Genomic DNA, 26,832 nt, shown 5'->3' with positions numbered 1-26,832 from the left:
CGCAAATGTGTAACTGTAATTGATTTTCACATGTTTTGTTAACTATGGGTTCTTTTCATCAGAAGTACACAACTGAAAACAACATCTGTACACAAACTAACAGCCTCTCAATTTAGAACAAATCATTTCCTTGCAACTGTGTGTTTCAGCATGGTATTTCAGAGAGCTTCTGCAAAGTTTGTAAAATTTGTAAAGGGGACTGACAAATTGAAGTTGTGACGTTTGCTATGAGGAATGCCCATATAATTTACTTGGTAAAAACTGTCTGCAAAAGGCAACGACTTAGGTTCAAGTCCTAGTCCAGTACACTTAATCTCCCCGGAAGTTTCAATCTCTGACTCAATCACACTTTGTTTCCACAATTCACTAAAATAAGTTTTTCAAATTTTAGGGAAAAGATGAAATTTGAAAGAAACAAGGTATGCTCAAAAATGAATTTAAAATGTGGAGTCAAAGTTTCAAATTGTCCCTTTACAGAACAAGTTTACTCAAATCTTGTGAAATTTTCAAACAAAAGAAAAGATAACGGCATTCGCTTTACACTAAACAGAAATAAAAGTTGTGCACTTGCATGAAACTTGGATGCTGAAAGCGGGTAACAGTTGCACTTCAATGACATCTCCTACACATATGCATTAGGATAAGCAAGCAATGGACTCATTTATATGCAGGTGAATATGATGGTGCACATTCTTTGCAGCCATAGTTCCACACAATGTTATTTCAAGCAAAAGGTTTAATACAGCTACACAACAAATTACAGAGACCAATAGCATGACCAACCAGTAGTGTCAGCAGTGGTAGCTGTTTGCGGTGGTGCAGATGTCCTCGAAAACATAAAGTTCCTGTAACAGCCATTGGGAATCACAGAAAGAACGGAGGCTCAGCTACTACTGAGTTGGATGTTATTCATAGTTTCTTGTCAAATGGTACACTAGTATAATTTTTGACCACATTCTGTATATTATACATGCAAATCACAAACTGTAACTTCATTTGTAAAGAAGAAAATAAAAAAGAAACTGAGTCCTTATCAACTTTCTCACCTACCTTAAACAGCATTTAAATGCTTTGCTAAAGTGTATGATCTATTCCTCATAGAAAGTACAAACATGGAGAATTAGAATCCTTTAAATTGTCTTAAATTTTAGTTCCCACACGTAACTGCTCCAACAATATTCGCTTCCAGTGAAAACAAACTATAACAGCAATGTAAGATATAAATGAACAATATAATGGCATATCAATACATACTTGCTACGTTCTTGAAGAGGAACAGCGCGGCCATTTCCTTTGAGCAAGTGAATCTCTTTCACGTGCCTTGCCAAGCGCAAAACACTTGGAAACGGAGGCATTCCTTTCCTTAATCTCACACAACCTCGCCACTGACACTGATATTCGGTATCTGCAAATAAGACATTAAAATATAAAAGTAAAACATATAAGTTAAAATCCAGACTAACCTTTAACAGTAATATATGTGTGATTCAGGAAGTTACAAAAGGCTGAACTGTTGTACTAACTATGAGAGTGAGTCCGTGAATGAATTGGATTGTGAAATATTACTGTATCTCATTGCTACCTATCAGAACCCCTCGGAGAGCATTAAAGATAAACACTAGTCCTAATTGTCCAATTGTAAAATGACCTGTTTCCAAATTACATGCAAAAATAACCACTATTTCTGTATACATATAATTTGAAAACAATGCTTTGCTGATTATCATTGTTCTTATGTGAGAAACACAATATAAATGTGAAATTAATACTGTAACTAATCGAAAGAAATGTAGCACATGGTCAGGCTGTACCAGTAAACCCATCATTATAAAATTACTACAGCAAATTAAATAGAACATATAAATAAAGCACGTTAATTGAATCTCCGATATATGTTAGCACTAAAATTCAGGCACTAGTTGATTTGTTATAAACAAATTTAGAAATGTTATTGTTACCTGTAACATAATTAGTCAGAAAATGTTATATTAACTCGTAACTAAGTTGAAAATAGGTTCACCTTGTTCAGCACTGAGACTGTAAATTTCTAGCAATGTGCAGCTCATATTCGGTTTAACTTTTAATTGTGATTTTACATAAAATTGTAATTTTCATTGTAGGTAATTGTTAACAGAAGTCTAATAGAGGTCACGCAGGCGCCTTGGGGCACTAGTTTTTTGGCCAGGGTTGCGAGCAAATGTATTGTAGGCTCACTCGTTTGTTGATTGTTGTGAACTCTGTGTCGTTTGATGTCAACTTTGGGTACATGTGATGTAACCGGTACAGTTCACCAGGCTCAGACACCACAGTCCTGGAAATATATTGGTATTAAAACTGCACTGTACTTTGTAATTTATTTGGGAGTCTTTTGCAATCCTTTTCACAGGCTGCACAGCGACGAGACACGAATCCAGGAATTTTACAAAACCCCGAGAACTAAACAACTCTCAATGTTGGTAGAATTGACGTGAAAACAACAGCGCATCGACTGGGCATTTCACTCAAAACATTTGCAATGCATAGGTGGGAAAATTTAAACATCTCAATTGTTATCTGTCACAGAAATGTGAAGGTGTTGATAGGACTACACGTAATTGCCAGCAAAATGAGTGTTTCAAGTTTCATCAAGTAAAGTGACTACTGAGGGGCTTTGACTAGAATTCGCCTTATTGAAACAATGAACTATAGCAGGATTTTTATAAGCTTCCTGACAACATAATAATTTAGTTGAAATTCTTAAGAAAATGTAACACACATGTGGAGAGAAAAACATAACTTGCAATTTTAGTCCTACATGCCACAAATAAATAAGGTTAAGTGTGATGATGCTTTGACTGGACAATTCATCTTTATCAAACTTGCAGTGACTTATAAATGTGCTAATATAAAGTCCTGGGTGAAATATAAATAATGGAAGGTGTAAAGCTAACAACTGAAAATACAGTGATGCACTGAACGATTGAAGTGTAGATTAGATGTATACACCGCTACACTATCAGAACCTACAGCATTCACCAACATATGCTGGAAAAATTTTGTTATGTAACTTTCCCAGCAGGAAACTTTTCTCTCTTTTTTTTATCCGTGCCAAGGCCACCAAAATTGTCAGGCTTCTTGGCCTCATTACATTTTGTAAAGGGATCTGTTAACAAAAAAGTGTAACCCACTCATTTGGATCCTGTTGTAGATTTGTGTGGCAGGATTAAATGGTCAGAAGACCTATCACATCAGTGAAGCTTTTGAACATGCGGCAGGGGATTTGTGTAATCTAGAAAGAACCCCCAGTACAAATGGCACTCCTCTAAGTGAATTCCAACATAAACTGGAGCAACGACATAAGATACTCGAGTTCTTACTTTGCATCTATTCGTGCCATTGCATTTGGTAACAGATTCCCCATCCCTCCCTTCATATACATTTATAAGTTGCCAGCAGTACATTTACTTCCACACTATAACTGGAACAACTGAGAGAAGAATGTTATTACTAACAAACATGATAATAAATCTACCTTGTGGTGCAGAAGCAAAATGGGCCTGCACATGACCTGAACTCTCATTAACACAGTGGTCAATACAGTCTGTCTGATCCTCAAACTGCCAGTCACAGTTATCCCACAAGCATTCATAGATAGTATCTGGTCCTGCATTTCCACTGTTTCCTGTTCCTGCTGGAGTTGGTGAAGGGCAATTTTCACTTTCTAACTTTGCTGCAGTTTCTTCATTAACTTTTGCAGCTCTTTCTTCCCACACCTGCTTCTCCTGGGCTGGAAGATTACGCCACTGGAAAACAGTCACCAAATGGTTTCACATTATCAGACAAAATTCAAAACAGGTAAACAAAGTAAGGCAGAGTAAACAGATTAAATTAAGTGATGTTAATGACTCAGGTAAGGAAACAATATTCTGGTAGTAGTTTATATGTTTTAATGAAGGTAATCAATTTTTGAAAATGTAAGTAATTAGATAGATACAAAATCTACTCACCAAGCGGCAGTAGGAGAACACACAAATAAAATGTATTACAGTTTTCTAGGTTTGAAGCCAGTGGCTCCTTCATCTGTCAGAATGGTTGAAGGGGAAGGAAGTGGCATGAAGGAAAAGGACTGGTGAGATTTAAGAAAAGGGATAGAGTTTTCAGAAAACTATCACATTTTCCTAAATGTCATCATTCCTTCACCCTTCTTCTTTCCCCTTCAACCTTTCCACCAGAAGGAGCCACTGGCTCCAAAGCTAGTAAACTATAACACATTTTATTTATGTGTTCTCCTGCCACCACTTGTTGAGTAGATTTTTTATCAATCCAATTATTCTAATATACATATTTTGCTATTTTGGTAGCAAAATAACTGACAATGGCATAAGTAGGAGAATATAAAATCAAACTGGAAATACCACAAAAAAACTTCCTGAAAAGAAAGGAGAAATAAACTGTAAGAAAACATAATAGTGTGCTTTTGGTGTTCTGCCGAGCTATTGCTTCCATTTCCAGCACAATATTTTGAAAACCAACGGAGCATCTTCTTCAGGTACTGCAAGTTTTGCTGTTAAGTGCACTCCCTGCTTGGACTCCAATCAAATATAACCTATTGTTGGCCTCAAGCTGCGACTTATAGCCAAAGTTCAATTCCTGACTTCCACTTTGCCCTTTGGTGCTCTTTTGTTTTTCAGAGCTCATGCTGATATTCCATGAAATGCAAATTCTCTCAGTGTTTCCCAATTCTGATTGGTGTGATGACTGGTGGGATTTTAATAAATTAAGTGTCAGACCCCCAAGTGTTACTTAAATTGAAACCACTGTCCCCATTAATTAGAGTAGTAATGCTGACCATTATCACTGAGCAAATGTGAAGTTTCTGGGACAGCACTATTACAGTGTCGATAAAAATAAAGATTTCAGAAAATCTAATAAACAGGCACCAAGATTTCAATTTAAATAATGCATGGGATCTGTTATTCAAGTTATTAAATTATTGCTAGCCAGCACCTCCAACAGAGCTAGAAAATGCTGCTAGAATCTGTGTTTCATGGAACATCAGTACAAGCTCTAGAAGACAAAAAGACCATCAAAGGGCATAGTGGATGTTGAGAATCAAACTCAGCTATAAACATTGGCGTGAGGTCAACAACAGTTCATGGTCTGGTTAAAATCAAGGTAGCCAGTACATGTAACAGCACAACCCACAGCACCTGAAGAATAAAGTTGGGTCAGTCATCAAAATATTGTGTAAAGCATGCAAACAACTTTTCAGAACACTAGGAAACACACTATGAATTAACTGTGTCAAGAAAACGTGAGAGAGAATATAAATAAATAAGTTGGGTAGTTTTTCTGGAGGTATCTCAATAGGACAAGTGTTTGAAATGGGGCACTACACAAGAATTCTGAAGACCAGGTAACCAATGAACAGGCATTGAATCAAATTGTGGAGAAAATAAATTTAAAGGACAACTTCACTGAAAGAAGGGATAAATAAATAACTGTCATGTGGAACCATGGCCTGGTGCAAGTCTTTCAATTGTATGCTAATTCTGTGACTTGTGTGCCCTTAAAACCAATGGCAACTGCCATATCCCCGGACTGTCACTCATCCAAGTACTAGCTGAGCCTAATGTTGCTTAACTTCTGTGACCGGACAGGAATCGGTGTTACCAAATTTGGAAGGCCATTGACAAATAAGGGAACAGCAGCTGATAGGACACATACTGGGGCATCAAGGAATTGTTGGTTCCATAATGGAGTGAAGCGTGGCGATAAAAAATTGCAGAGAGCAAGGTGTGTGTACTACAAGCAGGTTCAAAAAATATAGGCTGCAGTAATTATGCTGAGATGAAAAGGATCATAAAGATAGATTAGCATTGAAAGCTACATCAAATCTATCTTCACAATGAAGGCCACAAGAACAACTCATTTCTTGGAAAGTTTATGTCAACAGAGGACTTATTTCATTGAGATTAAATTTCATATTATACCTGTCTGTGTGTTATGTATAAATACTGCTATTTCAGAAAACAATGTTTCCAACTATAAACAAAGAATACATACATAAATAGTGGCATCAAAAAAATTTATGAGTGTTAATAAAAATGGAGATGACAGAAGACTAAACGAGCAAACACATGAGGAAAAATTAAAAGAGAAATCACAAGCAACATGAAGAAAAATAAATTTATGACTTTACTATTCACAAAAAACCAAAAGCTATGAGAGTTTGAAAAGTAACATAAAACAATAGGAAAACATAATATTTAACTTCCAGAATTTCTTCAATGTGTAGGAGCAACAGTCACTAAACTGGCTGGGTACATGAACAGGCAAAGAACTGTTTGCCTTGGGAACACTTAGTATGCAATTACTAAACATTTTCTACAGCATGACTCCAAGCTCCAAGTTCCTGTCACTCCGCACAAACTATTTAGATCCTTCCACTTCATACTAATTTTCCTGAACTCTGATTTCATTACGTTTTATACATGCTTTTTATTTATTATGATCATATGTTGACTCCTTTTAGATCTTTGTTCTCCTCCCTCCCCTCGTTCCCATTTTCCCCTAAATCTTACTTGCACCTTGCAATTATCTTTTTCTTAACATTTCTCACTCTTCCCAAGTCATCTCTGGACTGAATCTAGTGGAGAGTTTACCAATGTACTATCCCTGAACCCCCTACTCTATCTGAAACATTCCCCTTAATCTTTCTCCACCCTTGTCCTCACTACACGCGGGTTTTTCAGCCTGGGGACCTGAGTATCTATCTGGTCTAAATTCAGAAAGGAAGATAATTCACTAGTTTTCTCAAGTATGCCATTTCCATCTGCATACACTATGTAATTATATCCTGTACAACTACCAAACTGAGGGGCTCTTGACTGATAAGAGTTCACCCACTGTTCCAAACAGTCCCAATCATTTTCTATGGAAAATTCAGGATGGAATGTAACAACACTATGGAAAGGATAGTTGCTACACACCATATAGTGGAGATACTGAGTTGCACATAGGCACTAGGCACAATAAAAAGACTCTTACGAGAGTGAGCTTTTGGCGAACTAGGGCTTCTTTGGAAACACACACACACACACACACACACACACACACACACACACACACACTTATACCAACACAACTTACACACAGTAAGACTACTGAAGCCAGTCTGGCTTCAGTAGTCAGAGATTGTGGTCATGCGTGCGTGCGTGCGTGCGTGTGTGTGTGTGTGTGTGTGTGTGTGTGTGTGTGTGTGTGTGTGTGTGAGTGAGAGAGAGAGAGAGAGAGAGAGAGAGAGAGAGAGAGAGAGAGAGAGAAAACGTGCGTGCACATGTATGTGTGTGTTGTCTATTTTTGACAAAGCTCTAGTTAGCCAAAAGCTCACTCTACAACAGTCTTTTTGTTGTGCCTGTCTGTGACTCAGTATCTCCGCTATATGGTGATACAATCATTTTCTATGGTGGAATTCTTAAACTTTTTACATCATGCCACCCACCCCTTCTGGAATAAATTAATTTGCCCCCCCCCCCCCCCCACACACACACACACACACACTTTTTATTTCCTTCTTCAGCATTTCTCACACTTGGCACAAAAATGGCTCATGAGATCTATTTACTTCTCTCTGGCTATCAGTTAGACACTTACTAATTCGGACATTCCTTGCACATGTGAGTACCAGATTAGTGAAACTGCCAGATTATTCAGAGTATCTTAAATTTAGTATAATGATTATACTTTGTTAAATCCAAAGAGACATTCATTTTCCTAAAAAAACTTTGTTCTTGAGTGTGCACATATACAGTAGTATTATCACTATGAAACGTCCTAAAATTTTTATTTTGTGAAATGATGGCAAGCAATGGCAGTATGTACTCCTGGAAGATGTCTGCAACATTGGAAGGTATGTGTTACAGTTTGGTCATAAACAGTTGGCACATCCAACACTGTACATAGCAGCAATGTCTTTCCACGATGAACTTCAGTTCAACTTCTATCTAATTTTGCATTTCTGCTTGAGGTCTAGTATAAAGTGTTTTATTTTAGAAGCCACGATTCTAAACCATAAAGAAAGCCACAATCTCAAACACCTATAGCATTATTTAACATGGAAATGTAACTGTATAGACAAAAAAATCTACTCGCCAAACATCGACAGAACACACTTTTGGCTACCTTACTACCTTTCAACTGACTTCAGAAACCTGATGAAATCGAGTGGACAGATGCAATGGCTGTGATTAACAATCAAATATTTTAATCATTGTTGCAAAGTAAGTGGTGGTCACATTGTCAAGTGGCTACTTGTCATTAGGGGTTGTTAAATGCTTGATAAGTAGTTAACCTTGAGGGGTTATCAGAGTTAGTTTTTCAGCCTTGCTGCTGACAGAATCTAGTGGTCTTGTGCAATAAGACAGCAAATAAATGATGGGTGCTTCCTAACTTGGTTCAAGGAGAAAGAACCTGATGCTAGCAACATTTGCTCAATAGAAGTCTTTTCTTACATGATAAGAAATGCAAACATTGCTGGAGCTCCTGTTTATTACTGTCCCTGCATTACTTCTCTCCATTGCAGCACTTGTTTGATCTACACATAGCAACCCCATTTAAAATTAACCAAGTTAAAATGTGTGCACTATACTTACTGTTTGTAAATCACTTTATTGCAGCACTACTTATTTCGAAACTGGCGGAAATTGAAGGACTTCAGGTTGTTAATGCTTTGTGTCTGACGATGGCCACTAATAGTAGCAGTAGCAGTAGTAGCAATAATAATAATGATGATGATGCCGTGCAACACCATAGTAGCCCTTACGTAGTTACCACTGTGTCACGCTGTCAATTAATTCATTTATCTGTTACGAAGTGAGTAATGAAACAATTTGTGGACTACTGCAGGTTGAGATATTTAGCATTTGTTACGTTATGTCTGACATTTATCATCAGTGATTTATGGAACAAAGCACTACACATGTGGACTATGGGAGGAATCTATAACCTCCACCGCATTAATGCCACTAACTGAGAAATTATTGATAACTTGTATAATCAGTATTACAGTCTTACAAAATTGTAACAATAGTAATGATCTTTTGTAAATGATTTATTTTCGTGGCTGAAACAAAATCAATCTAAGTGTTCTGTCAATAAAACACAGTCTCTGATTCGATTTCCTGACAACATTCTCTATGTGTTCTTTGCAATTTAAGTTACTCATAATTGTAATTCCTAGGTATTTAGTGTAATTCATGGCCTTTAGATTTGACTGATTTACCATGTAACCGAAGTTTAAGAAAAGCTGTGGGGGATGGGGCTAAGAGATTAAAATTTTATCACAAATCAGTCTAATTATCATCTCAAATATCTCATTAAAAACATTTTCTTGTATTGTTCTGGGATAATTCATTGTGGCCTAAGTGCCAACTAAGAGCACTGGCTTAGAAGAGATAGATTGTTGCCTTGAAACTTAAACTGCCGACAATCTGCGCTCTATACACCACTATGGATTGTAGGAGAGCAATTCCATATGGCTGCTCGCTGCCACCTCAGGGCATCACTCAAAATTGCATACTCACTCTCTGTCATTGGGATACAGCTAGTAGGACAAGCTTCCTTCCTAACTCCTTTGTGGATCTAGGTCCAAAATGACAAAAGTTACATTTCTAAGGTGATCACCTACCAGATCACGCCACATCTAGTTGGCAAAGCAAACCAATCTCAGCATGCCCAACTGTACCCAATACAAAGTACAAGCCTACTTGTGAAACATGAGAAAAATCTTGAAAGTATCATGAAATGGACAGATTGCTACTCACCATATAGTAGAGATGCTAAGTCACAGACAGGCACAACAAAAATACTACTAAACATGTTATCATTTGACCAGAAGCTCTTCTTCTGAAACAGACAACATACATTTATACATTCACACAAATACAGCTCACACACACATGACCACTGTCTCTGGCTGGCATCAGCAGCTAGAGACAGTTATCGTGTGTGTAAGCTGCCTTTTCATGAATCTGTGTGTGTATGTTGTCTATTACAGAAGAAAGCTTTCAGGGCAAAATCTTGTGTGTTTAGTAGTCTTTTTGTTGTGCCCATCTGCAAACCAGCATCTCTGCTATAGGGTGAGTAGCAATCTATCTGTTTCATAATATTGCCACTATTCCAGCCTGCATTTTTCATTTTTATAAACTTAATCTTATAACTTAATGTCCCTAAAAATGACCAAACCTTGTCTATCTCAACCACACTCACTCTTCACTTACACGTCACCCCTTCAATCCAACACGCTGTTAAACAACTGAGTAAAGAAATTATACAAAATAGAGAAACCAGCAGGTGTGCACTCATTATAATATTAAAACCATCAAAATGCATCACAGCTCTAAATTACTTACCTCATTTCCAACTATTCGGCTGATCTCACCAAAACTTGAATCAGGATGATTTGCCTGGACTGCTCGCCGAACATCTCCCGAATAAAGGATGTAACCAGTCACCAGCTTCTTACCCTGGGATTTCTAGAATCAAACCATAAGGCTTCAGAAAAAGATGATATTTGTCTAAATATCAATTACACAAATGTCTCTGACAAGAATGATGTGACAAATCTTCCCATAATAAGAAAAATGCTTCTAAACCAAAATCTGAGGCCTTCTCAGTGCAAATGGTATTTTTTTTGTTCATTGTTCACTTCTTTCTTCAAACTACATAAAGTTGTTATGATGAGGACAAAGTTAAATTCTATACCATAGCCATAAAAAATTGACTGCCATAAATATGAAAACATAGAGAAAGCAACCAATCAATTACAATTTACAGAAAATAATTTTCAAATCACACAAAAATTTACTTAAAAATCTGATATTGAGCAGGAAAGGTTTCATGCATGCAGGTAATGGAACATCACCATTTGCCAAAGACACAGAAACTGACCTTCTTGGCAACTGGTGTTGCAGAGGGTGTGGTTGTATCTCCAGAGCCTACGGACGGTGGACCACCATCTAAAGAGTCCTCTGTCATCACCTCAGGGTCACCTGCAATCTTGGGCAGCAATGGCGATTGGTCCTAAGTGCAGCCAAACACTACCACTCATTCATCACATTGATCTCTCATACTGAACTTCCCAGGAACACCCATCACCAATCAAAATCAACAAAAAATAATCAAAACAAACAAAAAAATTAAGTAACAAAAATATTTAAAAATCGAAAAATGGCATGTAAATAATAAGAGGAAAAAGTATGTCAAAAAATATAAAATATGTAGGCAACAGAATAAAACAAAATACAAAACAGAGCAGTACATTTTTGTGATAAAACAGTAATGATGGGTAGCTGATAGAGGGGAATGTAGGAGCACCCTGAGGCTCTAAAAAAAAAAAAAAAAAAAAAAAAAATATCTAACATAAGTTACCCAGCATAAGTGACCCATTACACACTGCAAGTGACATTCTAGTGTGAACTCACTGTGATGGAAAATACTTTCATGATATTGAAGCAATGTCTGTGCACTCTTTAAATACAAAGACAAACATTACCCACGTAAATGATGTAGATTAATGTGAGGCAACAATAAGGCATCAGGTGATGAAAGCATTTTGCTGAGATTAATCATGCAAATTTCATTGGCACATAGTGACTGAAACAGTCAACTTTATTCACTTTATCAGAAGTTTAATTATTTATTATAGCTTTCGATATGCTCAGAGCATGAGAGGACCACAAGACAAACTATATTTAAGGTTGTGTCTAACATTTTGCTTCAGTCAGCAGAAGTGTGACATGACCTTAACTGACTGTTCTGTTTCACCAAATAGTGTTACAAAACTCACTGACCATTTAACATTTCAATTTACATAATTCCAGTTAACTTAATTCAAATATATTTCTTGAGCCTGTGTGCTCCATAATCTATTCACACAAGTCATCAAGCTGGGCAGCTTGAGAGAAGAATACTGTGCACCAATTTGCATTCATCAGTACTCTTGATGGAATGAAGTGAAAAACAAGAATATAATTCTTTTCTGCGCACCAAGGTGGTCATTTAGGTAACCTATAAGGAATATTAAGGGAAATCTGTTGCCTACTAAGCAGGATATTTCAGACTCTAATGAGAGGAGCGCTGAAATGGTGTAAAATGCGTCCAGACAGTAGCAAAAATAATTCAGCAAGGTAGGGAACGGAAAAGAATGACTTCAGCCAGGTATGCAACAAAAATCAGCAATAGCACAGAAAGGTTAAAGATAAAGAAAACACACAACATATTCTACATGAATATTGTCACAATATCACTTTTCAGGAAAATGAATGGCACACATTCAACTATAAGTAATGATTAGTTACTAATTTTTTACTAATTAAAAGTTGTTGCTTCTATCACATATTTTACTCTACTTAAGTGAATTATACTTTCTCTCGCACATTGTAATTCAAATCTCTAAACCCTTTGCTATTGATTTTACATGTATTGTTCTTCCTTCTTCATAGTATGATTTCTGCACACAAACAAATGATCTCTATTAATTCTGAAACCACCATAAATATTACCTCTAAGAGACCAAAAGTACATCTCCAGGGATCTCTAAGAGGTGACAGGCTAGTATTCAGTGCTGCCTATGCCATATCGTAATCACTTGTGGCTCTCAAGACACATATGCCAGGAAAATATTAGTTACGCTGTGAAATAAGTTATGATATTGTGGTATGTTTGGTAAAGTTTTCACGAGACAACATTAATTCCATATCTCACACGTAAAATGAAAATGCTTCATTCCGCTCAAGAAAAATTGACTGAGTTGCCACTACTCAAAGCAGTGGAGTTCTAACAGAACTGCAGACTGCATGTTTCTTGAAACCAAATGTTCAAATCACAATCCATCGGTAACTGGAGTACTTAAAAAAAGGGATAGTGGGTGAACCTTTCTTAACTAACACCCATTTTAATTTTATCATGAAGACTTACAACATACACCACCTTCAAAATACAATGAATCTCAAAGAAAAAAATTGCCAAGTAAGGAAATATTTGTAGTTTCGTTGTTTTTATGCATGCAGCTATATGGAAGCGTGATGGCAGAAACAAACTGTATCATCATCACCCACCACCTCCAGAACAGCAACAACAACAACAACAACAACAACAACAAAGCTGCCATCAACAGCATACAATTTATTTTAAAATTTCATCATGTCGGACTGCCACTGGGCCATAGGCCCTACATCTTTTATGTACCTAGCTCGTCAAAGGATTTCTTCCTAAAGCCAGTAAAGTTTTACTCTTTCTTGTGTGTCCATCAAAAATTAAACATTTCTGCATTTGGTTACTGGTAGCCTTTACTTCTAAATCATTTATATTCTACCAGAGCTTTCCTTACTATATTTACACTGTAAGTATTGTTACATCACAGAAACAGTCTTTAAGACATCTACTACAAACAACAGTATTTACACATTATGGTAGCTGTATTACAGATTACTCACGTGACATAATGATGCTTACAGTGTGTCAACGAAGATAGGCATGTGGTGCAACACTAATCCAACATAATAAAATTTTAAAAATAAAACCTATGTAGCCAAAGTCAACTTCTAGTCACAAAAATTTCATTACAAAGTTTCGTTCAAGTTGCACAGCAGTGTGTGTATTAAACAAATTAGATAATACTTGGCACAAACATTTCCTAAAACTTAAAAACCAACTATCTCTTTTGAAACAGGTACATAATGACTAAATCACTGTTGTCAATAGTATAGAGTAGAACTGCTAAATAAAGTGATACAGGCTCTTTAGGTATTTTATTTGTTCCAGAACCATTATTAACTTGGTGCAACCATATGTTCAATTCTCTACTGTACAATAAGGGCCCGAGAAAGAGAGGGGTGGGGCAACATATGATAACAAGGAACAATTGGGTAGTAGCGACAGGCTGCTCATAATTAACTTTGCAATTGCAAGTAGACCAAAAGGCACAGCAAATACTGAAATCAAAAGGAAGCAAATGCATTACTAGGAATGTAAAACAAAGAAAGTACAAAAAAAGGTGTAGGTGCACTTCTCAAATCTCAAGGAATGGTTTGTGGTAAGACAAATAAACAATACAAATTGGTCAAAAGAAAACATTTTTAGAGCATTATTCAACAAATGGCATCAGAGATACATAGAACGTTAATAAGAGAATCATGAGGAAAAAAAGCGATGGAGAAATAAATATATCACGGAAGACCTAACAATGGAAAATCCAGGATGGAATAGCGACAATATTATGATAATCATTAGAGGCCGGAAAAATTCGCATTTTGCAATAAATGTGAAATAGATGTTATTTCTGCCTCAAAATGCGAAAATGTGAAATTAATTAATAGATGCTGTTTCACAGTGAATTTTATCTAGACGAGCTATTAATCAGAGATAGTTTGAAATAGTTTTATTTTCTGCACATAATATTGAAAATGTAAGCAGTTACTGGCATTGTACATCATCTGGCGAAGCCCACTTTGGAAAGATAATTTGTGCATGAACCTACTAGCAAACTGAAGTGTACAAACTCAATGATTTATCAATGCGCTCAATGATCTGGCACCATGCTAATTGTGGATGGATGAATGGTGTGTTTAACGTACACATCACATAATGCAATGTAGCACTCAGCCAAGGGACCTAGCATTTTACAAGAAAGAAACACATTTGTTTGTTACCTTAAGCTCAAAAGATAGCCATCCCCAAACGCTTTGCATTGTGTGTTGCTCGTTGTTTTCTTTTCTTCTTTTGAAATAACTGAATCTACTAATCCTGGTCCATCACGGCTTTCAATTATGATCCATAGAACACCAGAAGAGATCAGCCATCCCTGTGATAATGTGTCAGTTCTGCTGTAGGCTGCTGCCCAGCGAAATGGAGGTGGGGTTTGTTTCCCCACACTGCTCCTCCTCATGTGGCGGTCAAAATTCTAGTTCGTTTACACTCGCGGCCATCAGTGACTATAGTCTATAGCGCCCGCCCTCTGCAGTATAGCGATTGGGAAACAGAACCTGTAAAGTTTTACGACAGTGCCATAATTCTTCCCCTAATGCTAAAATTGAGTTGTTGTATGTTCCATTCTACTTCTATACAAAGTGCCTTGGTAGTTATACCGGCAGCATTGTCAAGCATGGGTCTTAGGGCTATGAAAGTCCCACGAAATGCCACAATTAGTAGTCTGCAGATCTTTTAATCTTCAAATTGGGCGGGAAAAGACAAATGATGCCCAGAAACACCTATAAGGAAGACACATTCACGTAACTGGCGGGAAAATGCTGCTGCTTTTCAACAGAACAATCAGTTTTGGAAGCAAAGGCCATTTTGGAAGAAAAAAAGTGTTTAAGATTCTCCAAAAGCAAACATTCCAGTCAAAAAGTTCCCAATAATAACTATTCTCACCAGTCAATTTTAAAGAACTAATAATTTGTTTGCCTTCACTCATGCAGCATGACAGCATATCAAATTTGTGTGTCTAGTCATTTACAAACAAAGAAAATATATGCGACTTTCGACAAAAATAGATGCTACATTTTCCGGTCTCTAATAATCATAGACTGCCACTCACCATACAGAGGAGACACAGTTGCAGACATGTACAACAAAGAGACTGCTGTAGATTTGAGCTTCTGGCCAAAGGTCCAGATGTGCAGAAAGGCAGGCAGGCACACACACACACACACACACACACACACACACACACACACACACACACACACACACGACCACTGCCCCTCTGGCCACTGAGGCCGGGCTGCAGGCAACTATGCCTGATGTGAAAAGCAGTATGTTAGCGATGCGGTCGAGGAGGATGCTGGGGTGGGATGGGAAAGGGGTAGCAGTGTAGAGGTGACTGCTTGTGGGAGCACCCACCATATCAATACATGCTCTCACAAGCAGCACTACAGCCTCCCTCATCCCTACTCTGCTATCTCTCCCCATCCCAACCCAACCCCCTCCTTGACCCCCCCCCCCCCAATTGATAGATCGCTTCTCTCATAAGACAGAGTTGCTTGCAATCTGCCGTCAGAGACAGTGGTTATGCGTGTGTGAGTTGTGCTTGAGTGAATATTTCTTTTTTTTTCTTTTTTTTGTGGCTGAAAGTGCAAATGTATAGCAGTTTCTTTGTTAAGTCTGTGTGTGACTCAGTGTTCCTTTATATCGTGAGTAGCAGTCTGTCCTTTTCACAATATTGTCGTTATTGTATCTTGAATTTTCCACTGTTTGTTCTGACTTGATATATTTATTTTTCCATCACATTTTTTCTTACAATTCTCTTCTTATCCTTCCTACAACATTCTATGTATCTCTGATGTCACTTGCTGAACAATGACAGAGATAATGGTCACGTGTGTTGAGTTGAGCTTCTGCACGTGCATTTGTGTGTGTGTGTGTGTGTGTGTGTGTGTGTGTGTGTGTGTGTGTGTTCCCCCTACTTTAGAAGAAGGACTTTGCTCTCAAATGTATAGCAGTCTTTTGCTGTGCCTGTCGGCGACACAGCTTCTCCCCTACACAGTGGGCAATCTATTGTTTTCATAATATTCTAGTGGAAGAAAAATGTTAGTATGAAACTGATTCCTGTATTTATCTAAGTTTGATGCAATATACAACAGGTAACAGTTTTCTTTAAGTGTTCTGATGTTGCATCCCCCCACTGGAACAGATGCAAATCTCAATCTTAAGCATCATAGTCTGGTATGGAAGCAAATCTGAGCTCTTTAACTCAAGTCACGACTTACAACGTATAAAAAAGAAAATTCTATTCCAAAATCTGTTAAATTCACACAGAGCCAAATGGGTTGATGGTCACTTATGATTTACAAAAACTGCAGAAAGTGCTGCTGGTTCACATGAGTATGTCAGTGTTTAAAGACTTCCAGCATTTGGTATGGTTCATTTCTATATAATTCATTTCTACGAACACACACTGCTAAATAAGGCTTGTTTAATGATATGCCATTTACTTGCTGCACTTTTTTTCTCCCACTCACTGATTTAATACTTTACAGCTCGCTCACAATTAAGCCGATTACTAGAAACTGGTCCACATTATTTAGCAACACGCAAGTGTTCACAGTATTCCACGGGGAAAAGAAAAATACATTAAAAAATTCATTTTGCCCCAATTACGAGGTGGAATCCAAAATTTTCGGGACTGGTGCTGCCATCTGGAATGTAGGAGTAACAGATCTTTGCACCGCAAGGTGGCGAGAGCTGCATATCCGGTGAGTCAGTGAGTGGAGTGGCATTAAGTTGGAAGGACGTGTTGTGTGTCCACTGTGATTTCCAGAACACTCCGTGTTTGGTGTGTGGCGATTTTACGAAGGCACAGTATGTTCAAGCGTGCACGGACCTTCGTCAGACCGCATCTGATGATGCAACCTTCTTGTCAAGGGTTATCACCGGCGATGAGAGCTGGATTTACGGTTATGACCCAGATACAAAGCAACAATCGTACCAGCGGAAGAGCCTGGGCTCTCCGAGACCCAAATAAGCATGACAGGTGAAGAGCAAAGTGAAGAGACGGATCAATGTTTTCTTTGATACCAAGGGAATTGTTCACAAAGAATTCATCCCACCCAATTCCGCGTACTACTGTGACATTTTGCGATGGGTCCGTAAAAACGTGCGGCGACGACAGCCTGAACTTTGGCGTCAAGGGACCTGGCTGCTGCATCACGACAATGTGCCCTGTCACACGCCCTTACTCACTAGGACTTTTTTTTGGCAAAAAACAACATGGCGGTTGTACCCCATCCAACATACTTGCCAGATTTGGCGCATTGCGACTTCACACTATTCCCAAAACTGCAACTCAAGTTGAAAGGCCTTCGGTTCGACACTCTAGTGAAGATTCAAGAACAGAACTTCCAGAAAATGTTTGACCAGTGGCAGAAGCACTGGGACCAGTGTGTACGTGCGGATGGGAACTACGTCAAGGGTGATGGTGACCATTAGTCAAAAGGTAATGTTTCCAACAGAGGGCAGCACCAGTCCCGAAAATTTTGGACAGCACCTTTTATTTCATTGACAAATGCCACGATCATCAAATTCTTTTTTGTGTTACAACACTTCTCATGTTATTCTTTCGGTCCTTTCACTGTCATTCATTCTCATCCTTAAATATTTACTACAGCTACATTTATCTGCCAAAACATTATGGGTACGTGAGGTATATATATTAAGCTCTTCAGAAATACCATTGTTTGTGGTCCACACATGTAAGTCTTTTAAATAATTTTCACTTTGTATTTAGTGATATTTTCTTCTGTAAAATGTAATACATATTTAAGTGTAAGGGAATGGTATCTACCGTATTAACTCGAAGCCAAGCCACACTTTTTCTCCGGTTTTTGTAATCCAAAAAACCGCCTGCGGCTTAGAATCGAGTGCAAAGTAAGCGGAAGTTTTTCACAACTAACTTCTGCCGTCGAAAATTTGTAGCGCTACACAGGCATGCTTTCCAGGCATAAAGATAAATACTGGCGGCAAAACCTCTGCGTCGGGGTGGGGGTGGGGGGGGGAAGGTGGAAGACGAGCTTTTTTTCTCCGCTCCAAGTTTCGACCACTGCATTATCATACGTTATCCAACAAAGTAAATACAAATTCCGTATTGTTCATCTTCGAATATAGCAGCATTTCAATGTACTACGAAAATCTGACTGACAAGACTGTTTGGGATGTTTGTCATTATGGCCAACTCTACGTTCTGAATTTTTTCCTCCCTGTGAGAAGAGATGGTTGCTAATAGGCACTTTTATGAATTGTGAATCACATGCAGTATTCTCGTTACCATAAGAATAATATGAATATAAACATTTTGCCATGTATTCTTTCGTGTTTGCTGCTATCTCATTTAAATCCTGTCTGCCTAATAAACTACGAAACTAGTGCGAGACAACAGCAAACGTGGAAGAATATACATATAATGTCATGTATATTCGTATTATTCTTATGCCTAATAGTGATACAGTCAGAAATGAAGCACGGCAGTTGAGTAGATTTTTAAATCTAAGATGACTAATTTCTGTGCAGAATGTAATGTACAAAAGAGGCGTCTGCAAAGATTTTCAAACGGAGAAATTTTTTTTTAGCTAAACTCGCGTTCAGAACATCTTCTACCATACGCAGTCTATTATTTGGTTCTTGTTGATCGTTATCAAAGAAAGCAGCAGTGTAAGTAACAACAAATAGCAGTCTCTTGCCATTGTTTCGCTAATGAGACAATTCCTCTCTTTTTTTTTTAATTGTAAGTGGCAGTAGGACGCACAAAAGCAAGCCGTGCCGCGAGCGGCGACAGGTCATAAACACACATCATCAGAATGCGACAAACAATGCATGACACAGTTCAGTAACGCATTTTCAGCTAGAGTGACGTAAACACCTATAACAAAGAGAACGGCACTTATCAGATCAAAGTAAAATAAGCAATCGATTCAAACCACACGAAGCACATGAAAAAGGAAGGGTACCCGTATAAATACGGACGGAGCGCCTGACACATAGCAATGGGTACCTGGTAAAGCTTAACTGCTAAGCTTACGACTCGAACCAAACTACTGTAACTGTATCGTCATTCATTCGACCTAAATTGTGTCTCATATTACAATGGACCAGCTTTGTTTCGATTTGGAGGTGCGGCCTAAAACTTTTCTCTTCCCTTGAGTTTCGAGTCTCAAATTTCAGGTGCGGCTTAGATTCGGGAAAATTTTTTTTCCTTGATTTCGAGTCTCATTTTCCAGGTGCAGCTTAGATTCGAGTGCGGCTTAGATTCGAGTAAATACAGTATAAAGTTAGTATGTAGTGCATAAAGATGCTGCAAGTGAATTTATGTTTTCAAACAAATCTACTGTAATGTTGTTGTTGTTGTTGTTGTTGTTGTTGTTGTCTGCCGCTGCTGCATGGATATAAGTAATATTTAAAAAATCATAGCTACAGCTTGATAAAAATTAGTTGATAGCTGACGTCTGCACTTGCTACTACGGAGTTGCCATGTTGTCTCTTGCCTACCGCTCAGTTATGGGTGACTCACAAACATGACAGGTCACTTCAAAAATGGGATCAATGTGCAACACGAGCAATGTTGGACGTGACTGCCACAAGGTACGTCGAAAACATGAGATGCTCTGTCGACAGCTGATTTTAAGTGACCAATTGCTAAACTGTGGGACAGATGTGTTTTGTAGCCCTGAATTTAAACTTAGTCCATCACAACCTCCTAATGTGCAATATATCCGAGAAAACAGTGGTCAACAATTTGCGGCAGAACTAAAATCAGAATTGCTTTGTTCATGTTAATAAAAGTTAACATCTATGAGCAAGGCAAACTAATTTCTTGATATCATTGGTTACCTGAAATTATCCTCACACTGGCTAGATGAGCTGCCGCACTACCAACTGATTAGCAGTTCTCATTGGCACTTTGTTGCAGATTACAGGCAATACACGCATGTTTCAAACCAAAAGAGAACAATGCGAAGAAAAATAAAGCAAATAAAAAACACAATATCATGATGAACATGACACGGCGAAGTATTGCAAACAAAAAATTACATTTGAACACATTTACTGAATAAAAATAATATATACTTTTGATTAGATTTAGCGAAAAAAATAAAATAACATTCTCTATGCCTGCCAGGATTCAAACCTTCCACACGTCATGTTAGTGTGCTAATCATTGTGCTATGCCACACTTTGTGAAGTAGTTTTAAAATGTGGTGACACTGCAAGCTTCAAACATTTGGTTTCACACAATGTTCTACAAATCTTACCTAACGCAAGCCAATCTTTGTGATTATGATAACTGTGTATGTGATGCTGAATCACATCTTGTCCAGAAGTACCCAGTAACATTTGGTTAGGGATGCATGTAAAATGCGTGTATTTTATTAGCAGTTTTTGAGTGTATTGTATTTTTTTTTTGTGTGATTCTCATGTGTGATGAAGTAGTAAATTGTGCCAGATGAGTAACTTGGGATCCAAACACATCAAGAAAGAAAGCTGGGCAAGCATTGGAAGGAAACTGACCAATTGTTGCAGGAATTTGGCTACAGCAAACAGTTCAGGCATGTCACTGAACACTGTGATAGGAGGAAACCAGCTGCAACCCAAGAGGTATCAAACTATCAAGCAATTTTAATTGGATTATAATCAAAACTGAAGCAGCTGAACATTTTATGGAACTCTACACCTTCTTTAGATAATACGTACAATATAGCACAACATTCTGTAAAGGGTGCAAGAGTGTACAAAATGATGCCAATGTAAGGGGAGAAATGAAGTACTTGGTTATGGCAATATGCTGACCAACCATCATAATGATGACTGAATTACTTGAATTTGATCATTGAAGTAGGAATAAATTATCTTTTAGTGACTGGAAGACACCTACTACAGTGTAACGACATGGTGTAAAACATACAAGTGGAACTGGTGTTCTCACATAACTTTCAAAGGCATGTGACCCACTTGAAAAAGTAATCCTCACTGAGGATGAGGTAGCACATGGGTTTAGAAAGATGAGTGTTACAAAGGGGTTAGATGCACATAAGGAAACACTATAACAGTAGCCAGAAAATGTATTATCACAAAAGACAATTACAGGAGCTAATAGTTCTACAAGAGACTAATGCATGGCAGTTGTTAAAAACATGAACAATTCTGAAGTAGCTATAGTCGTAATGGAAGACTAGATGGGTGGGGGACAACATAATGGTAAAAAGATTCAGAAAGGTGGTAGGATCTCTACCTGAATTCCACAATGTTCAAGAAACAAAGGAAGCATATGATTTAGCATCCATGACTTTCTGTGCTGGTCTTTAATAAGTGCCAAGGTTGGATGTAAGAGATAACAATGGATGATATGGAAAACAAATAGTATAAAATTACACCTGGAAGACAGATAACCAAAAATTGAATTTGTTAAGAAGCCAGTGCAACATTATGAATGTAGAAATGGTCATATCATTCTTCATTTCTTATTAACTAGTAAATACTCTGGCTACAATATAATGCATTTAGTTTCAGGAAATAATTCTTCTTGTAAATAAACTCTCGCACAGAGCAAGAAACTTAGTTTAATTAAAATATTATAAGCTACAAGCCACAAGGGAAGGATTACACGAGACATTAGACGGTAGTGCATCATAATTCAAGTTTACACTTTCAAACAAGCTACACTGAAATGTGGACACACACACACACACACACACACACACACACACACAATATGTAGCATATTTAAGTCTTTCAGCAAAAAGACAAAACCACAATGTAATACTGTATTTCACTAGCATATTTAGGTCTTTCAGCAAAAAGACAAAAACATTAAGTAATACTGTATGTCATACATTGGAAATTGTGTGTCTGTTTTTTCACTGCACATTTGCATTTCAATAAACAAAAGTTAAAGTTAACCAGACACTTCAAAAGGTAGCAATCAATTCCTTTTGAAATAAAATTTCTAAGATGAGATTTTAAAGTATCAAATGAATTAGTTAGCGAACTCCACACATAAAAAAATGATACTCCTCTCTATGAGTAAAATACTAACGCTATGAGTAAATGTTATTTTTGTATACCCCTTAAGTAACAACAGGTATTACAAGAGGAAAAAATTGTGAACAATTAGACTTGTGAGAATGACGCAATTGTGGCCATTTAGTATTTATCCCCCTCCACCTTTGATTGAATAACACAGTAATCTATATGTTGTAGCATGTTATTAAATTACACCATAAAGCATCACTCACCGTCTCAAATTTAATTCCCTCAGTGTTCTGTGCACTTTCACTGCCAATCTGCAACACAACAAACTGCAGTTCATGCAAAGCACCATGCAAGGGAGATATCGTGTGATAGGGTACGTGAGAACACTGACACATCTAATGCTAAATTTACTGTGTTAGCTCTACACATTCAACACATCAGGTGTAGCTCTTCTAGGACATAAATATAACACTAATAGTCAGTTGATAGCATTCTCAGTTATTTGTAAGTAACAAGCCAGTGAAATTAAAGTGAAATTAAAGGTGCTGTAAGTAAAAGCAGACAGTCAATCAATTGATATGCATAGAGAAAGTGGTTTAACATTTCATGCCTATAAAGTTAACAGGGGAACTTAAACATATTTATATATACAACAGATATTTAGACAGCATTCTGACAGCTGATTTAAACTAGTAGTGAGAATGCAATCTGTAAAATGTCCTCCAAGTAAGTTATCTGCATTCAAATAGTATTATGTAATACAACGAATTCATGGAGTGTCCGTAATTTCAAATGAGCAAATTTAATAACACCAAATAAAACCAATTAACAACACACAAAATTCTGCATATTAAATGCTTAAAACTCAACTTACCAGGTTTCCAATGTCTGTAACTAAATTAAATATCACACCAGCAATCACATATAAAAAAATCCACTAACAAACTGTAAGAACTGCCAATAAATAATAATATTCACTAACACAAATGTAACAGAAACAATGTTTATTTGAGGCATCGTGTTCCCCATAATGAACACGAATCCAATTCCAGATTCAAATTGCACGATCATAGAAAAATATCTCTCTCTCTCTCTCTCTCTCTCTCTCTCTCTCTCTCTCTCTCTCTCTCTCTCAATCAATCAATCAATCAATCCCGATCTGTTTTCAAATTATGTTTTCATTTTACGAGATGACTTGTGTTCCACAGTTTCTTACTTGGGCCTATATTATCTGAAATTTTATGCTGGTTTTGGCATTTGTAATCAATATAGCATAAAAATTTTACAAGTAATCAAATAAAAAGTGTCAAAACTGCAACTTTTAAAAATCAATATAGACTGAATCAGAAAATTGTCTGTCACATGAGAACAATGCTTTGCACAGCACTGATATCATGACAGATACTTCATCTACCAATTTTACTGATAAAGATTTATTTTGAAAGATTAAGCAATGCATATGGGATAACACACAATGAAATCAAATATTTTCAATACAGTTTTGCAGTGTCTTGTATTACACAGTGCCTGTATAGCAATATGCAGTGTCCTTCAGATATGAAAGTATGCACATTTGAAGGACACTCCACATTACTATGTGTACACTGCAAAACTGTATTTCATAGCTAGACAGGCCCCTTGCAGGAATCACAGCAATTGTGCAAGTACAGGACGTGTACACAATGACATATAGAGATTTGGGTCAGTCCAGGTGGTGTGCACAAATAGCTGAAATGGTTAAGGTGAGCACTAGCGATAAGCGGGAGATCTCTAGTTCAAATCCTGGTCCGACACAAATTTTCATGAGTCACTAATAAACTGTACAGCTGATGTCCAGTCGTATTCATAATCTACAGATACGTCTCTTCCAAATATTTATAAGTTATGTTACAAGTATAGGCACAAAAGTAAACATAGATTCTTCGAGGGTAGATCATAAATTGCAAAACATCAGATGTTGCCTATAACAAAATGGAGAAAAAAAGCAGATATATGAATATCAAGAGTTCAGATGGCAAGCCATTACTAAGCAAAGAACGAAGGCGGAAACATGGAAGGAATATTAGGAGGACTATAGAAAGGAAATAAATTTGCTGTCAATATTATGGAAAGGAGAGAGAAAGCACATGGCAATCAGATGGGAGATATGAGACTGCAAGAAGGATTTTGACAGAGCCCTGACTGATGTATGTCAACACAAGGCAACTGGTGCAAACAACATTCTCTCAAATTGTCAGAAACCTTGACAGAACATATGACAAAACCATTCCACCTGATACACAACTCCCATGACAGGCAAGATTCCCTTACATGTCAAGAAGAATGTGATAATTCCAATCCCAAAGGAGACAAACACACTCATAGGTGTGAATATTACAGAGCCATCAGTTTAATGAGTCATGACTGCAAAAACTGAAGAACAAAAAAACTGGTGGAAGCTGGTCTCTGGAAAGATCAGTTTCGTTTCTATTTAAAATAATAATGTAGGAACATAATCCTGTGATTTGTCTTAGAAAATACTCTGAAGAAAGGCCAAACCCAATTTTTATAACATTTGGATTTAGAGCAAGCTTCTGACAATGTCATAATTCTACAGGTACAGGGATAAAATACAAGGAACAATAGGTTACTGGCAATCTGCACAGATACAAGAGTGTTGTCATAATAGATGAAGGACATGAATGACAAGCAATGGTTGAGAAAGCCTTCATACTAAATTTCCGCAGCTGGCAGAAATTGGAAGTTGTGTGTGTGTGTGTGTGTGTGTGTGTGTGTGTGTGGGGGGGGGGGGGGGGGGGGGGGGGGGGGGGGGTTTATGAGCACCCCTGGATCTAACTGCTGTTACAGTGAGCGTGGTGCACAGTATCTGGTAAAAGTGTCCATCTTATTATTACTGGACAGAAATTCCCTTTCAGTTTTCTTAAAAGAAACTGAAGAAAGTTATACTCTGGAAAAGTCTTCAACTACAATGTCACATTTAATTCTCAACCATCTCCTAGAGACACAACTGAAATTGATAAGACAGATGTTTATATGTAAATACTTTTTGAGATGTACTTTGTCTGTTATGAATGTGAATTGCATAACTTGAAAAACGATGTTGCAAAACAATATTGGGGTGGATCAGAAATTACGAAATTAAATGTGCATCTTTTTCAGATTTTCTCTGAAGCCAGAAAAAAATCATTTAGTGTCAGGATATTAACTTGAGTTAACAGGCACAAAATAGTTTACTGCATCTCAGAGTTGAATTAGCTGCTTATAAACAAAAAAGTCACATAAAATTGCCTCACGAAAAACAACAAAACTTATATCAAGAAACAGGTCAGAAAATAAAATGACTCACAATGAAGTGACTGAAAACAAACTCGCAGGGCTGTCTTAAGTCAACCTTAATTGTATGTCCATTGTGCATAACGAATATGTATCTGGAACTTCTCCTTTTTACATTCTGGTGACATTTACAAGATATGAAATTAATTTTGACATATAGGAAACCACATATTTATTTGTGTATCTCCGTAACAACTTGGAAGGAATAGTATAGATTAAATGTAAGTTGTGTTTATCTAAGAGTAATTAATTATCTAATGATCGCTTTCAATCAACAGTTCATTGCCTGCCTTGCAATCCAATGGAAATAGCGACAAATGAGCACCGCATCCCACAATGACAGATTTCAGGGCCGACACCAGACAGTTCCAAATGTGGAAACCATACGAACAATGTAATTTTTAAGTATCTGTACACCAGAAAATTCCAAGGGTGGAAACCCCATTAAAAAATGCAATATTTCATACAACTGTATTTCAGTAACTTCCAGTTCATGTTGGTAGCTGAAATTTAGGTAAAAAGAAGAACTCTATGGTTTCAATATATCAAGTTCGACCATTCCCATATGAGGGAGGGTTGTAGTCAATATTATAAAATCTGTCTGTCTGGTAAGAAGTGAAGGAAATTAAGAAGAAATTTGTAAAGAGAACTAAAACTCACAGTGAAGAAATAAAAACATTAAGGTTTATAACAACATTGTAATTCTATCAGAATGGCAAAGTACTTAGGATGATCAGTTGAACAGAAGGCATAATTAAATGAAAACAAGGGTAATAGACTGTAGCCAAATTAAATCAGGCAGTGCTGAGGAAATTTGGGTAGTGAACAAGAAACTATAAGTATTGGACAAGTTCTGTCATTTGGGTAGTAAAATTACTGATGACAATGGATGAAGCAGAGAGGATATAAAATGTAGGCTCACAATACCAACAAAACAACAAAAGACATCTCAAAAGAACTAAGTGTCATTGTGTTATTGGCGATGTATGTTGAAAACAG

At 37.2% G+C, this 26,832-nt stretch overlaps 1 protein-coding gene across 1 annotated transcript in view; it reads right to left on the bottom strand.

Annotated features, from left to right (window-relative positions):
- LOC126412869 (protein polybromo-1) overlaps window positions 1-26,832 on the bottom strand; it is a 325,260-nt gene that overhangs the window by 23,563 nt on the left and 274,865 nt on the right. The window contains 5 exon segments of the mRNA XM_050082745.1: window positions 1,255-1,405; window positions 3,512-3,782; window positions 10,392-10,514; window positions 10,930-11,061; window positions 22,764-22,811. Of these exon segments, the coding sequence (XP_049938702.1) occupies window positions 1,255-1,405; window positions 3,512-3,782; window positions 10,392-10,514; window positions 10,930-11,061; window positions 22,764-22,811 (725 nt within the window).

This window comes from Schistocerca serialis, chromosome 7 (genome assembly GCF_023864345.2).
Source record: "Schistocerca serialis cubense isolate TAMUIC-IGC-003099 chromosome 7, iqSchSeri2.2, whole genome shotgun sequence".
In the NCBI taxonomy this organism is placed as follows: Eukaryota; Metazoa; Arthropoda; class Insecta; order Orthoptera; family Acrididae; genus Schistocerca; species Schistocerca serialis.
Note: the sequence above shows the minus strand (reverse complement) of the source record. Positions and strands in the feature narration are given on the sequence as shown.